This window comes from Thalassophryne amazonica, chromosome 15, assembly GCF_902500255.1.
Source record: "Thalassophryne amazonica chromosome 15, fThaAma1.1, whole genome shotgun sequence".
NCBI classification, from domain to species: domain Eukaryota; kingdom Metazoa; phylum Chordata; class Actinopteri; order Batrachoidiformes; family Batrachoididae; genus Thalassophryne; species Thalassophryne amazonica.
In genome coordinates, this window is record NC_047117.1 from 3,811,930 (window position 1) to 3,828,985 (window position 17,056).

The window sequence follows — 17,056 nt, forward strand, 5'->3', positions numbered from 1 at the left end:
TCACTAATTTAGAAGATCTTCACTTAGCCTGGAAAAAGAGTCTGTTGCTCTATAAAAAAGCCCTCCGTAAAGCTAGGACATCTTTCTACTCATCACTAATTGAAGAAAATAAGAACAACCCCAGGTTTCTTTTCAGCACTGTAGCCAGGCTGACAAAGAGTCAGAGCTCTATTGAGCTGAGTATTCCATTAACTTTAACTAGTAATGACTTCATGACTTTCTTTGCTAACAAAATTTTAACTATTAGAGAAAAAATTACTCATAACCATCCCAAAGACGTATCGTTGTCTTTGGCTGCTTTCAGTGATGCCGGTGTTTGGTTGGACTCTTTCTCTCAGATTGTTCTGTCTGAGTTGTTTTCATTAGTTACTTCATCCAAACCATCAACATGTTTATTAGACCCCAACCCTACCAGGCTGCTCAAGGAAGCCCTACCATTATTTAATGCTTCGATCTTAAATATGATCAATCTATCTTTGTTAGTTGGCTATGTACCACAGGCTTTTAAGGTGGCAGTAATTAAACCATTACTTAAAAAGCCATCACTTGACCCAGCTATCTTAGCTAATTATAGGCCAATCTCCAACCTTCCTTTTCTCTCAAAAATTCTTGAAAGGGTAGTTGTAAAACAGCTAACTGATCATTTGCAGAGGAATGGTCTATTTGAAGAGTTTCAGTCAGGTTTTAGAATTCATCATAGTACAGAAACAGCATTAGTGAAGGTTACAAATGATCTTCTTATGGCCTCGGACAGTGGACTCATCTCTGTGCTTGTTCTGTTAGACCTCAGTGCTGCTTTTGATACTGTTAACCATAAAATTTTATTACAGAGATTAGAGCATGCCATAGGTATTAAAGGCACTGCGCTGCGGTGGTTTGAATCATATTTGTCTAATAGATTACAATTTGTTCATGTAAATGGGGAATCTTCTTCACATACTAAAGTTAATTATGGAGTTCCACAAGGTTCTGTGCTAGGACCAATTTTATTCACTTTATACATGCTTCCCTTAGGCAGTATTATTAGACGGTATTGCTTAAATTTTCATTGTTACGCAGATGATACCCAGCTTTATCTATCCATGAAGCCAGAGGACACACACCAATTAGCTAAACTGCAGGATTGTCTTACAGACATAAAGACATGGATGACCTCTAATTTCTTGCTTTTAAACTCAGATTAAAGTTATTGTACTTGGCCCCACAAATCTTAGAAACATGGTGTCTAACCAGATCCTTACTCTGGATGGCATTACCCTGACCTCTAGTAATACTGTGAGAAATCTTGGAGTCATTTTCGATCAGGATATGTCATTCAAAGCGCATATTAAACAAATATGTAGGACTGCTTTTTGCATTTACGCAATATCTCTAAAATCAGAAAGGTCTTGTCTCAGAGTGATGCTGAAAAACTAATTCATGCATTTATTTCCTCTAGGCTGGACTATTGGAATTCATTATTATCAGGTTGTCCTAAAAGTTCCCTAAAAAGCCTTCAGTTAATTCAAAATGCTGCAGCTAGAGTACTAACGGGGACTAGAAGGAGAGAGCATATCTCACCCATATTGGCCTCTCTTCATTGGCTTCCTGTTAATTCTAGAATAGAATTTAAAATTCTTCTTCTTACTTATAAGGTTTTGAATAATCAGGTCCCATCTTATCTTAGGGACCTCGTAGTACCATATCACCCCAATAGAGCGCTTTGCTCTCAGACTGCAGGCTTACTTGTAGTTCCTAGGGTTTGTAAGAGTAGAATGGGAGGCAGAGCCTTCAGCTTTCAGGCTCCTCTCCTGTGGAACCAGCTCCCAATTCAGATCAGGGAGACAGACACCCTCTCTACTTTTAAGATTAGGCTTAAAACTTTCCTTTTTGCTAAAGCTTATAGTTAGGGCTGGATCAGGTGACCCTGAACCATCCCTTAGTTATGCTGCTATAGACGTAGACTGCTGGGGGGTTCCCATGATGCACTAAGTGTTTCTTTCTCTTTTTGCTCTGTATGCACCACTCTGCATTTAATCATTAGTGATCGATCTCTGCTCCCCTCCACAGCATGTCTTTTTCCTGGTTCTCTCCCTCAGCCCCAACCAGTCCTAGCAGAAGACTGCCCCTCCCTGAGCCTGGTTCTGCTGGAGGTTTCTTCCTGTTAAAAGGGAGTTTTTCCTTCCCACTGTAGCCAAGTGCTTGCTCACAGGGGGTCGTTTTGACCGTTGGGGTTTTACATAATTATTGTATGGCCTTGCCTTACAATATAAAGCGCCTTGGGGCAACTGTTTGTTGTGATTTGGCGCTATATAAAAAATTGATTGATTGATTGATTGATTGATAATGTATTTCAGAATGAGCAAGATTTCTAGAAAGTAGTTTTATAGTTTTCATAAAAGCAAATTTGGGGGAAATAATGGATCTGATTGTCAGTATTTTTCTTTCATAGTCATTTTTACACATGCGTTCCAATAGTCTTTGAGTTGTGTGTTTTTATTATACCATTCATGATGTAATCCTGTCATATCTTTGAGTAACTGACATGAGAAACCACCTCATAATTATGAAATAGTATGCGGCTTCTATTTTTCCAGGTCATGGAAACGGGCTTCCATAGGCATCAAACGTTTTTCATTATCTAATGTGTAGCCAACTACATTACATATACAGATGCACCCATCAGAAACTGACACACGTCTGGCTGGACCTTGAAAAAACACTCTGCGGAAAAATTTGGGTCATGGGCCATGTATTAAGCATCACCTCAGTAATGTCTAAAACTGTGACAGCCTGGTAGAAATTGTATAAGATTATCAACTCCATTTTATCACCATTAAATAATACTCCAACCTGTAATCATTCAGACATTTTCATTTTTATCATATCAGAAGTTTGATGTCGGTTTAAAAATAAACACTTCCTGGAATATTCACAACTTAAATCAGGTAATAAATCTTATGTCAAATGTCCATGTTTCAGATTCTCCTCCCTTTACATTGAACCTACTAAGCTTCACAATTTGACATAAAATTCTGGTTAAAAATGCAGATTGTCTACATCTGACAATTTATTTACCTTCAAACTCGTACTTTTGGATGAACATTTGCAAAAATATCTCTGCTATGACAAATAAAATGAATGCAACTAAATAAATAAATAATTCAGTTTCTGTTCAACTGTAGAAAAAGTAGAACAGGTTTTGCAGTCAGATGCTCAACACTGTTCAGAAGGAGTTCCAGATAATTATCTCCATGTCATTTGGAACTGCACATGTGACTCTGTGGGCTGCACCATCTCACTCTCTCCAACACCGTGGTTACGAGGCGACATGGCCTCATGCACCAACAATATTGCACATTAGAAGAACCTTCTTGCTGATTATCACACATCTGAAGCCAGTTTCCAATATTAAGTCTGTTTTACTATGTTCTGCAGACTCTCAGGAGCTGTTGGTGACAAAAGTAGATGCCCAATTTGCACAGCAGGAGAGGACTCCACACCGAATGAACCCAAAACATCCACACATTAAAAAGGAGCAGGAAGAACTCTGGATCAGTCAGCAAGAACAGCTTCAACAGCAAAAAGAGTGTGATGCTGCCAAGCTTCCGTTCACACCTGTGAAGTGTCAAAATGAAGAGAAACCAGATTTCTCACAGCTTCAAAGCCAGTCTGAGAGCAGAGAGACAGAACATCCAGCCAGGGACTCAAGAGAACACTTGAAAACAGAAGCTGATGAATACAACAATGGAGGACCAGAACCAATCAGCAACTCTGATCACATTCTTCATTTACAACTGGATACTGATGACAAGGCTTCAGTGTTTGATAAAAATGAAACTGAAGACAGTAATGACAGCGATTTTTGGAAGGAGACTAGAGAACGTCAGTCCATATCAAATGGTGGAACTAGAGAAAGTCAGTCCATATCAAATGATGGAAGCAGTATTGATGGGAAACTATTTAGTTGCTCGAAGTGTGACCGGAGATTCATGTCCAAATACAATCTGGAAAGACACATGAGAGAAACAAAGAAAAAACCATTCAGCTACCCTGAGTGTGTGCAAAGGTTTTGCTACAAGAAAAGCTGGATGAGTCATATGAAAAAACATACAAGAGTACAAATATTTAGCTGCTCTGAGTGCGGTAAAAGATTTGTTCACAAAAAAAGGCTCATGTTTCATTTGAGTGTTCACATGGGAGAGAAACCTTTCAGCTGTTCTTAGTGCGATTGAAGATTTTTTTTTTTTTTTCTCCACAGGACCACTGTGGTAAAAGTGTCACTCAGAGGTATAACTTAAAACATGAGAATTCATACAGGAGAGAAACAGTTTGTTTGCTCAGTCTGTGGTAAAAGATTCAGTCACAGGTCAGAACACATTAACCACATGAGGATTCACACAAGGAAGAAACCTTTTAGCTGTTCTGAATGTGGTCAGAGATTTCACTACATGAAGAGCCTAACAGGCCACATGAGAACTCATACAGGAGAGAAAGAAAGAAGCCACCAGGAGGTGATGGTCAAGTGGTTAAAGCGTTGGGCTTGAGACCAGAGGATCCTCGGTTCAAATCCCAGCCTGACCGGAAAATTACTAAGGGCCCTTGGGCAAGGTTCTTAATCCTCTAGTTGCTCCTGGTGTGTGGTGGGCGCCCTGCATGGCAGCAGCCTCACATCGGGGTGAATGATGTGTAAAGTGCTTTGAGTGTCTGATGCAGATGGAAAAGCGCTATATACAGTAGTGTTCAGAATAATAGTAGTGCTATGAGACTAAAAAGATGAATCCAGGTTTTGAGTATATTTCTTATTGTTACATGGGAAACAAGGTACCAGTAGATTCAGTAGATTCTCACAAATCCAACAAGACCAAGCATTCATGATATACACACTCTTAAGGCTATGAAATTGGGCTATTAGTAAAAAAAAAAAGTAGAAAAGGGGGTGTTCACAGTAATAGTAGCATCTGCTGTTGACGCTACAAACTCAAAACTATTATGTTCAAACTGCTTTTTTAGCAATCCTGTGAATCACTAAACTAGTATTTAGTTGTATAACCACAGCTTTTCATGATTTCTTCACATCTGCGAGGCATTAATTTTGTTGGTTTGGAACCAAGATTTTGCTGGTTTACTAGTGTGCTTGGGGTCATTGTCTTGTTGAAACACCCATTTCAAGGGCATGTCCTCTTCAGCATAAGGCAACATGACCTCTTCAAGTATTTTGACATATCTAAACTGATCCATGATACCTGGTATGCAATATATAGGCCCAACACCATAGTAGGAGAAACATGCCCATATCATGATGCTTGCACCACCATGCTTCACTGTCTTCACTGTGAACTGTGGCTTGAATTCAGAGTTTGGAGGTCGTCTCACAAAATGTATGCGGCCCTTGGACCCAAAAAGAACAATTTTACTCTCATCAGTCCACAAAATATTCCTCCATTTCTCTTTAGGCCAGTTGATGTGTTCTTTGGCAAATTGTAACCTCTTCTGCACATGTCTTTAATTTAACAGAGAGTCTTTGCAGGGGATTCTTGCAAATAAATTAGCTTCACACAGGCGTCTTCTAACTGTCACAGCACTTACAGGTAACTCCAGACTGTCTTTGATCATCCTGGAGCTGATCAATGGGTGAGCCTTTGCCATTCTGGTTATTCTTCTATCCATTTTGATGGTTGTTTTCCATTTTCTTCCAGGCGTCTCTTTTTTGTTGTTGTTGTTGTTGTTCATTTTAAAGCATTGGAGATCATTGTAGATGAACAGCCTATAATTTTTTGCACCTGCATATAAGTTTTCCCCTCTCCAATCAACTTTTTATTCAGACTACGCTGTTCTTCTGAACAATGTCTTGAACGTCCCATTTTCCTCAGGCTTTCAAAGAGACAAGCATGTTCAACAGGTGCTGGCTTCATCCTTACATAGGGGGACACCTGATACACACCTGTTTGTTCCACAAAATTGATGAACTCACTGACTGAATACCACACTACTATTATTGTGAACACCCCCTTTTCTACTTTTTTTTACTAATAGCCCAATTTCATAGCCTTAAGAGTGTGCATATCATGAATGCTTGGTCTTGTTGGATTTGTGAGAATCTGCTGAATCTACTGGTACCTTGTTTCCCATGTAACAATAAGAAATATACTCAAAACCTGGATTAATCTTTTTAGTCACATAGCACTACTATTATTCTGAACACTACTGTAAATGCAGTCTCTTTATTTACCACCAGGAAGAAGAAAGAAGCCACCACAACTACAAAGCTACAATCGATTGCTTCTCAAATCACAAAATATTTGTGACAAAGCATTTAGTTGCTCAGTCTACAGTGAAAGATTTATTCAGAGCTCAAACTTAACTAAACATGAGAGGTCACAAGTAGAAGAACAACACTCAGAGCTGAAAATTACTATAATGTACCACTTCAGAAACAGTTTTGCTGCATTATGTGTCGTTCACAATATGGTGACAAGATCATCCTTAGACACATGAGGAATCATGCAATGGGAAAAACCAGTTCACTTCAAGGTCAAGAATATTAACTTGTGTTTAGCCATTGCTACAGCGGGTTTTTCCTCATCCATCTCTGTCTGCTGGAGCTTTCCTTTGGTCACTCCTCCTGCTTGTACATCCAAATATCTCCTCCCTGGACTTTCAGTCTTCCCATTGCCTGTCTCTATGTTACATCTTCACTGTGCCCCGTATGTGCTGATTTCAGGTCTCATATTTCCTTGACTCACCCATTTTAAATCTTAATATTCTCATCATTGACCAGTTCCAACTGTGACACTGTTAAAGCTATTGTCTGAGGGATAAGTCATTAAAAGCTGTACCACCATCAAATCAAATTAATTTTATTTATATAGTGCCAAATTACAACAAACAGTCGCCCCAAGGCGCTTCAGAGGAATGTTTCTTTTCTTTTGCTGCAAGCCTTTAATCACAAAACAGTCACCTCTGACTGCATGTATATTAGTTCTGATAGGTGACATGAACCATGAGAAAGACCAGAAATGTCAAAACAAGTCTGTCAATTTTTTTTTTTTTTTTTTTTTTTTTGATGCTTTAAAGTGGGTAGCTCAGTGGATAAGGAGCTGGCATGCCAATATGTAGACCTGGGTTCAAATCCTGTTTGTCTTACATGTACATATCCTTGGACAAGACACTTCATCTGCATCATCCAAGTCCACTCAGCTGTGAGTGGGCACTGGCCTTGGTGGTGAAAGTGACCTGCATCCCATCCTTGGGGAATCATAGACTCTCATCCACTTCAATGCTAATGAAGCTGGAGCTAAGCACTGGCACCAATGGGCCTATATAGGAGGGGCAATTGAAAGGTTTTGAGCTGACTCAGAAAAAGTAGGGCGAGGTTCTCCAGTATTTGCATTCAGAGAAACCAGCAATTGCCCCTCATACTGTTTATAATAATAATAATAATAATAATACAGTGATTAATAGTTTTATACTTAAAGCCACACTGAGGTTCAATAAGTCACAGTGAACTGGAATAATGAACAGTGACACCTGGAGGGAGACCAGAGTGCCTCAGTTAATGGGAGAATTCATTTTTCTGTTGTGTACATCCAAGGGAAAAGAACCCATCGTGCTTATCGGTCATTTGTATATCAATGACTAAAGGCCTCCAGCCACGTCTTTTCTTTGCTGTTTTTTTTTTCTTTTTTTTTCTCCTTTGTACATTTGTTATGTACTTATACTTCATTCCCTGGTATGTGTGTGTGTTACTATGTCTTATGTATGGACTGTGCATTGTTCTGTTTCGACTTAAAAATTCTTTCATTCAGAAAAACTGCTTTTCATTTCAGGGGAACCTTCACAGCAAAAACGTCACTTGAAAACCAGCCCGAATCCTCAGTGAATTGATAATCATCCTCTCTTCAAAATAATATTTTTTGTTTTTCATTCAGACGCTTTGTATGTGCTGAAGAGTTCAACACAAATGCATTTGGGTTACAAAATTCAATAAACCATTTCGTCACTTATATTTTGAAGGTCCGCGTTATTTACTCTCGTCCCTATTGTGTCTAACTTTGCTAACAAGATGGCTGTGTTTTCTTGAGCTTTGTTGGCTGAGTTTTGCTTTTTGTTGAGAGTTCTTTTGAGGTCCAACAGAAACGAACCATCAGAACCTCCGCAGGAAACTCTCTGAATGGACTTTGTGCCATCCATCTGCTTTTAACCAGTTAGCCTACAGAGCTACGGAAATGAGCTTAGCTCGCTAGCTATGTGACGTAAACATGTCGAAATAAATCCACATCAGAGCGCAAAAAGCGTAAAACCAAGACTTTTGGAAACAGACGAAATGGACCAAACACTGCCGAAAGCATTTTTAAAAGCTGAAGAGACGCATCAGAGAACAGGTTTGCCTCTTTTTTTTTCTTTTTTTTTTAGCTGAGCTGCTAATGATGCCAAGCTAAACGTAGCTAACTTTACATTTAAAGTATCAGGGAACTGGAAACCACTTTTTTTTGAAGCAGCTTGATTTATGTTTGTGCGTTAGCCTTCAGTTATTGGATAGCCTGGTGTCAGAATCTGATATTGTGGCTAAAGTGAAGTTAGTTGGAAACCAAGTTAAAGAAACTCACATTTTACGCATTAAAATGTAGCAGCCAGTAAGTTTTCTCTGTGAAGATTTAATGGATTAAAAAGTCTCCTGTGCAGGAAAGGAAACAACACTCCCTCTGTGCCCTGAGCTTTTCTGTCCCATGTTTGCATTGTTTGTTTAGCTGTGCACTTATTTTGCATTTACTATAAGTAAAGTAAAAAAATAAAAAAAATCAGCTCCAAATTGGACACTGTGATTTGGAAGTTGCGTTTGGTCTGGTTGGATGTTGTTTGCTTGGCAATGGGCAGAAGTTCATTGTTTGTCCTACTTGACAAAAGCAGTACAATCATGTTGTCCTCCATCATGACTGTTGAAACAGTAATAATACAAATGCTATTTAAGTAGCTGTCAAAAGTAGCTTTTGACAGCTCTTGCTTGCCTCTACTGGTGGTTGGCTCTCACTGCGGTATTGTATCACTTCCTGTTCCGGAGCACAGCGGTGTTTTGCTGTATCTGTTAGCTGTTTGATCTGCGCATTAGATTGATCTAGTTACCTAGATGACAATTTGTTTCACAGTGTAATCTTCACGTGCCTTAACTAAAGCACTCCCTCTGCTGAATCACCTCTAAATTATTTACACATTATTCATTTTGTGTGTTTTTAGGAATCCGCTAGCTTAGCGCAGCTACTAGCTCTTAGCCGGTTTAGCATGGCGGCTTCTCCTGTCTCTCCCGCACTTTTCTGCTCTGGGTGTGAAATGTTTAGTTATTCCTCGGCCTCCTTTAGCAGTAACGGTACTTGTAATAAGTGTAGCTTATTCGTAGCTTTGGAGGCCAGGCTGGGCGAATTGGAGACTCGGCTCCGCACCGTGGAAAATTCTACAGCTAGCCAGGCCCCTGTAGTCGGTGCGGACCAAGGTAGCTTAGCCGCCGTTAGTTCCCCCCTGGCAGATCCCGAGCAGCCGGGAAAGCAGGCTGACTGGGTGACTGTGAGGAGGAAGCGTAGCCCTAAACAGAAGCCCCGTGTACACCGTCAACCCGTTCACATCTCTAACCGTTTTTCCCCACTCGACGACACACCCGCCGAGGATCAAACTCTGGTTATTGGCGACTCTGTTTTGAGAAATGTGAAGTTAGCGACACCAGCAACCATAGTCAATTGTCTTCCGGGGGCCAGAGCAGGTGACATTGAAGGAAATTTGAAACTGCTGGCTAAGGCTAAGCGTAAATTTGGCAAGATTGTAATTCACGTCGGCAGTAATGACACTCGGTTACGCCAATCGGAGGTCACTAAAATTAACATTGAATCGGTGTGTAACTTTGCAAAAACAATGTCGGACTCTGTAGTTTTCTCTGGGCCCCTCCCCAATCAGACCGGGAGTGACATGTTTAGCCGCATGTTCTCCTTGAATTGCTGGCTGTCTGAGTGGTGTCCAAAAAATGAGGTGGGCTTCATAGATAATTGGCAAAGCTTCTGGGGAAAACCTGGTCTTGTTAGGAGAGATGGCATCCATCCCACTTTGGATGGAGCAGCTCTCATTTCTAGAAATCTGGCCAGTTTTCTTAAATCCTCCAAACCGTGACTATCCAGGGTTGGGACCAGGAAGCAGAGTTGTAGTCTTACACAGCTCTCTGCAGCTTCTCTCCCCCTGCCATCCCCTCATTACCCCATCCCCGTAGAGACGGTGCCTGCTCCCAGACCACCAATAACCAGCAAAAATCTATTTAAGCATAAAAATTCAAAAAGAAAAAATAACATAGCACCTTCAACTGCACCACAGACTAAAACAGTTAAATGTGGTCTATTAAACATTAGGTCTCTCTCTTCTAAGTCCCTGTTAGTAAATGATATAATAATTGATCAACATATTGATTTATTCTGCCTAACAGAAACCTGGTTACAGCAGGATGAATATGTTAGTTTAAATGAGTCAACTCCCCCGAGTCACACTAACTGCCAGAATGCTCGTAGCACGGGCCGAGGTGGAGGATTAGCAGCAATCTTCCATTCCAGCTTATTAATTAATCAAAAACCCAGACAGAGCTTTAATTCATTTGAAAGCTTGACTCTTAGTCTTGTCCATCCAAATTGGAAGTCCCAAAAACCAGTTTTATTTATTATCTATCATCCACCTGGTCGTTACTGTGAGTTTCTCTGTGAATTTTCAGACCTTTTGTCTGACTTAGTGCTTAGCTCAGATAAGATAATTCTGACTTATGGTATGGAAATTGAAGACTTAACAGTATTCCCTGAAAACTCCCTTCTGTCTGATCATTTCTTAATAACATTTACATTTACTCTGATGGACTACCCAGCAGTGGGGAATAAGTTTCATTACACTAGAAGTCTTTCAGAAAGTGCTATAACTAGGTTTAAGGATATGATTCCTTCTTTATGTTCTCTAATGCCATATACCAACACAGTGCAGAGTAGCTACCTAAACTCTGTAAGTGAGATAGAGTATCTCGTCAATAGTTTGACATCCTCATTGAAGACAACTTTGGATGCTGTAGCTCCTCTGAAAAGAGAGCTTTAAATCAGAAGTGCCTGACTCCGTGGTATAACTCACAAACTCGCAGCTTAAAGCAGATAACCCGTAAGTTGGAGAGGAAATGGCGTCTCACTAATTTAGAAGATCTTCACTTAGCTTGGAAAAAGAGTCTGTTGCTCTATAAAAAAGCCCTCCGTAAAGCTAGGACATCTTACTACTCATCACTAATTGAAGAAAATAAGAACAACCCCAGGTTTCTTTTCAGCACTGTAGCCAGGCTGACAAAGAGTCAGAGCTCTATTGAGCCGAGTATTCCTTTAACTTTAACTAGTAATGACTTCATGACTTTCTTTGCTAATAAAATTTTAACTATTACAGAAAAAATTACTCATAACCATCCCAAAGACGTATCGTTATCTTTGGCTGCTTTCAGTGATGCCGGTATTTGGTTAGACTCTTTCTCTCAGATTGTTCTGTCTGAGTTATTTTCATTAGTTACTTCATCCAAACCATCAACATGTCTATTAGACCCCATTCCTACCAGGCTGCTCAAGGAAGCCCTACCATTATTTAATGCTTCGATCTTAAATGTGATCAATCTATCTTTATTAGTTGGCTAGTTAATTAAGGTTAATTATGGAGTTCCACAAGGTTCTGTGCTAGGACCAATTTTATTCACTTTATACATGCTTCCCTTAGGCAGTATTATTAGACGGCATTGCTTAAATTTTCATTGTTACGCAGATGATACCCAGCTTTATCTATCCATGAAGCCAGAGGACACACACCAATTAGCTAAACTGCAGGATTGTCTTACAGACATAAAGACATGGATGACCTCTAATTTCCTGCTTTTAAACTCAGATAAAACTGAAGTTATTGTACTTGGCCCCACAAATCTTAGAAACATGGTGTCTAACCAGATCCTTACTCTGGATGGCATTACCCTGACCTCTAGTAATACTGTGAGAAATCTTGGAGTCATTTTTGATCAGGATATGTCATTCAAAGCGCATATTAAACAAATATGTAGGACTGCTTTTTTGCATTTACGCAATATCTCTAAAATTAGAAAGGTCTTGTCTCAGAGTGATGCTGAAAAACTAATTCATGCATTTATTTCCTCTAGGCTGGACTATTGTAATTCATTATTATCAGGTTGTCCTAAAAGTTCCCTGAAAAGCCTTCAGTTAATTCAAAATGCTGCAGCTAGAGTACTGACAGGGACTAGAAGGAGAGAGCATATCTCACCCATATTGGCCTCTCTTCATTGGCTTCCTGTTAATTCTAGAATAGAATTTAAAATTCTTCTTCTTACTTATAAGGTTTTGAATAATCAGGTCCCATCTTATCTTAGGGACCTCATAGTACCATATCACCCCAATAGAGCGCTTCGCTCTGACTGCAGGCTTACTTGTAGTTCCTAGGGTTTGTAAGAGTAGAATGGGAGGCAGAGCCTTCAGCTTTCAGGCTCCTCTCCTGTGGAACCAGCTCCCAATTCAGATCAGGGAGACAGACACCCTCTCTACTTTTAAGATTAGGCTTAAAACTTTCCTTTTTGCTAAAGCTTATAGTTAGTGATTGATCTCTGCTCCCCTCCACAGCATGTCTTTTTCCTGGTTCTCTCCCTCAGCCCCAACCAGTCCCAGCAGAAGACTGCCCCTCCCTGAGCCTGGTTCTGCTGGAGGTTTCTTCCTGTTAAAAGGGAGTTTTTCCTTCCCACTGTCGCCAAGTGCTTGCTCACAGGGGGTCGTTTTGACCGTTGGGGTTTTTCCGTAATTACTGTATGGCTTTGCCTTACAATATAAAGCGCCTTGGGGCAACTGTTTGTTGTGATTTGGTGCTATATAAATAAAATTGATTGATTGATTTAATAAATGATTTACTTTTATGATGTGTTTTGTGTTATTTATGTACCAGTAAGGTTTCCTGTGTTACAGTTTTGCAAAGATGTTTGCAATAATTAACTATATCAATTACTGCCAACCACAAATAGAAAAACATTAATCGAACAGATTTTCCATCTTGCTCGCCTGCAACAAGCAGTTCCCACAACTTATGTGCTCGTCGTCAAGACAAAGCTCGAAAATGTTAGTGTGTGTATCCATATCTTTCCCAAATTCATCAAGTTAATGCTTTTCAGAACTCAAGTTTTCACTTATCAGTCCAAAGACATGCAGGTTAGGTGGGTTGGAAACTTTAAATTGTCCGCAGGTGGGGATGTTTGTCTGTATGTGAATCCTGTCCAGGGTGAACCCCGTCTTGGGCCCTATGACTGCTGGGATAGGCTCCAGCTCCCTGCAACCCTTAATTGGACTAAGTGGTTGAAGATGAGTGTGTGAGTTTCATTTTGGGTTTTCAGAGTTTGCAGTCTTCTTGAATGCAGCATGCGTTCCATTTATTGTTGTGTAATTATCTGCAACACTGAATTTCTTAAAAGCGACATGATGTCTTTCAGCAAAAGAAGGCAAAACAGCATGAATCCCCATCCCCAAAGAAGTGAAAACGTGAAGTGAAATTGAAGGCATGACACAGGGGTAGGCAACCTGTTCCAGAAAGAGCCATGAGGGTGCAGGTTTTCTTTGCAGCCACTGACTCCACCAGGTGATTTCACTGATTCAGTGAAATCACCTGGTGGAGTCAGTGGCTGCAAAGAAAACCTGCACCCTCATGGCTCTTTCTGGAACAGGTTGCCTACCCCTGGCGTGACAGTTGATGGCAGGAAATAATTAGTGCTGGTGTGTTTTTGTACACCCTCCCACCCTTTTCCCAAAAACAAAAATGGAATTTGCTGAAACTGGACAAAAGGTTTTAAAAGTGATATAGAAGTTGCCCATTTTCTCTTGGAGGTCTTTGGAACCTGTAGCTTCCCACCCATAGTCTCATTTGTGTTTGATGAAAAATGTGAAATATCTGGGCTTGGAGTTTACTGGAATGTGAAGAGCAATTCTGCACTTTCTCTATTCTGCTCTCTGCATAAATGATTGCTGATTACATATAACTCACTATCATGGTAGTTTCACTTTAAAACAGAAATAAGATTTTTTTTTTTTTTTAAATCTATGATTCTGTGTGAATCACAGATGTTGGCAGTGCTCATATTAATTTGTTAAACATGCAAATAATACCATTAAACACTTCACATGTTACTTTTATAAAATATTGAATTAAAAAAGTAATCAGAGGGAGCTGCACATGACTCAGTTATAGAAGGTTTCAGTATTTTTGAAGTACCCTGTAATGTCACAAACGCCACAGCTTTACATAATGTGGAATGGGCACGGTGAGACGGTGGTGTTTATGTGGATGTGATCTGCAACCTTGCCACTAGGTGACACTAAATACTGCACACTGTAGGCTTAAGGCAATCACAATTAATGTTTTGGGTTTTTTTTTTTTTAACTTCTGGTTTCAAAAAATTGTCTGAAACATGTAACATCGGTTTATAAAATTATACCCAAAAAATATTGTAAGTTATGTTTATATACTTATACAATTTTACATCAACAGCAATATTCTTTGTCTTAATCCCTTGTTTGTGTTGACTTGACGGGGTTAATGTGCTCAGAAATTGAACAGGTTCAGGTGTTCAGTGTCTTGTTTAAGTACACCAACAGTCTCAGTCTGGGTTGTCGTCAGCTGAATGACATACTTTTTACAGTGGCAAAATAATAATTAGTAAAAAACAACTCACACAGTTGAGCTGGTGATTGATCAAATCCTGCTGATGTGTGGGTGAGCGACACCCGACCACCAACTTTTGCATCTTTATTATCTTAAAACTCCCAACAGTCCATAATTCCTCAGCAAACATTTTTGCTGTGAAAGTCAAAGCATTGTTGTGATGCACCATCTTTTGGTAAATTAATGGCATTTAGCCGGTGTTAAAGTTTACCAAATAGCGCCTTTAGAAATGTTGAATGTTTTCAACAAATGATTTTAAAAAGTTGTCTGTCCAAAAATGGTTGTCAAATGTCTGAAGCCAGGTTTCTGTTTTGCTGTGTTCTGCAGACATTCAGCAACTGTTGGTGGCTAAAATAGAAGTTGAATTTGCACAGCAGGAGAGGACTCCAGACAAAGTGGACCCAGAACATTCACTTATTAAAGAAGAGCAGGAAGAACTCTGGATCAGTCAACAAGAGCAGTTTCAACAACAAGAAGACTCTGATGTCACCAAGTTTACAATCACTCCTGTCAAGTGTGAAAATGAAGAGAAACCACATTTCTCACAGCTTCATGAAAGCCAGTCTGAGAGCAGAGAGACGGAACATCCAACCAGGGGCTCAAGAGAACATTTGAAAACAGAAGCTGATGAATACAGTAATGGAGGACCAGAACCAGTCAGCAGCTCTGATCACATTCTTCATTTTCAACTAGATACTGATGACAAGGCTTCAGTGTTTGATAAAAATGGGACTGACGACAGTGTCGACAGTGATTTTTGGAAAGAGACCAGAGAACGACAGTCAGGATCAAACGATGGAAGCAGTATTGATGAGAAACCATTCAGCTGCTCAAAGTGTGGCAAAAGATTTGTCTACAAGCACCATCTGAGAAGGCACATGAGAGTGACAAAGGAGAAACCATTCAGCTGCTCTGACTGTGGGCAAAGGTTTGGCTACAAAAAAAGTCTGATGGACCATATGAAAATACACACAGGAGGAAAACTGTTCAGCTGCTCTGAGTGTGGTAAAAGATTTGTTTACAATAAAAGTTTAAAGTTACATTTAAGTGTTCACACAGGAGAGAAACCTTTCAGCTGTTCTGAGTGCAATCAGAGATTTGTGTCAAAGGACCACCTTAAGAGACACCTTAGAATTCACACAGGAAATAAACCATATGGTTGCACTGAATGTAGTCAGAGATTTTTCTCTAATGACCACCTGAAGAGACACATGAGAATTCATACAGGAGACAAACCATTTAGTTGTCCAATCTGTGGTAAGCGAGTCACTCAAAGGTCCAACTTAAATAAACATATGAGATGTCATACAGGAGAAAAACCATTTGGTTGCTCAGTGTGTGGCAAAAGGTTCAGTCAGAGGTCAGAGCAAATTAACCACATGAGGATTCACACAGGAGAGAAACCATTTACTTGCTCTGAGTGTGGTCAGAGATTTCGTTACAAGAAGAGCCTAACAGGCCACGTGAGAACTCATACAGGAGAGAAACCATTTAGTTGCTCAGTCTGCAATAAAAGGTTCACTCAGAGGTCAAACCTAACTAAACACATGAGAGGTCACAAGTCGGAAAACCACTGAGCAGATTTTTGTTTTGGTACAAAACTCAGAGCTCAGAATTAACGTGCCACGTCAGAAACTGTTGAGCTGCATTATGTGTGGGTTATTGATTTGGTGACAAGATCACCCTCAGTCATGAGGAAAAAGTCCATTGGAAAATCAGCTGATTGTAGAATAAGTAATTTGCACATGTAAAATGCCTGAGTCGGGCAAGTTAAATATTCCATTGTCATATACACTCAATGGAAAAATCATTTTTGATCATGATAATTTTTTAGAGTCATTGACTAAACATCCTTTTTGTTATTTTTTTTATCTAGCTTTATTTACTTACACCTCAGATTTGCTGTGGCGAACCCAAATGCTAACAAGGGAGCAGCCAGTGGGACTTACTATTTATTTACATTCACTGTAATTCCTTGTTTGTTTGTTTTTGTTTTTGTTTTTTTTCCAGTGTGTCTTATTTATGGGTTCTGAATTGTTCTGTTCCTGATATAAAATTCAAATTCTTTGTCACTAAAAACAAACAAACTGCTTTTAATTTCAAAGGAAAGCTAAACAGCAAAATCATGAGGAGAAATCAATCATGACTCTCAGTGAACTGATAATAAACTTTGCTGCAGTATTCAGGATTGGAATGAGTGGGCCAGGAGTCTGGGGCCCGCTGTAGGAGCTCCTGGATTTTTACCAAATTTAGACCCATTTTAAGCCTTATTTTGGCAGCCAATCAGACACTTGAACAAAATGCAGGAATACTGCCTCCAGATTGTACTTAA

At 39.7% G+C, this 17,056-nt stretch overlaps 1 protein-coding gene across 1 annotated transcript; it reads left to right on the top strand.

Moving 5' to 3' along the window:
- The first annotated feature begins 8,040 nt into the window (after nt 1–8,040).
- LOC117526925 (oocyte zinc finger protein XlCOF6.1-like) lies at nt 8,041–17,014 on the top strand. Its single transcript, XM_034189055.1, has 2 exons — nt 8,041–8,363; nt 15,052–17,014. Exons 1-2 carry the CDS (start codon nt 8,306–8,308, stop codon nt 16,299–16,301), a joined length of 1,308 nt encoding a protein of 435 aa, XP_034044946.1. The 5' UTR covers nt 8,041–8,305; the 3' UTR covers nt 16,302–17,014.
- The last annotated feature ends 42 nt before the right edge of the window (nt 17,015–17,056 follow it).

Bases quoted from the DNA above. Each gene is read 5' to 3' on its own strand.
- LOC117526925 (XM_034189055.1), top strand. From the start codon at position 8,306: ATGGACCAAACACTGCCGAAAGCATTTTTAAAAGCTGAAGAGACGCAT. The intron at 8,364-15,051 runs GTTTGCCTCTTT...TGTGTTCTGCAG, and splicing joins AGAGACGCATCAGAGAACAG to ACATTCAGCAACTGTTGGTG.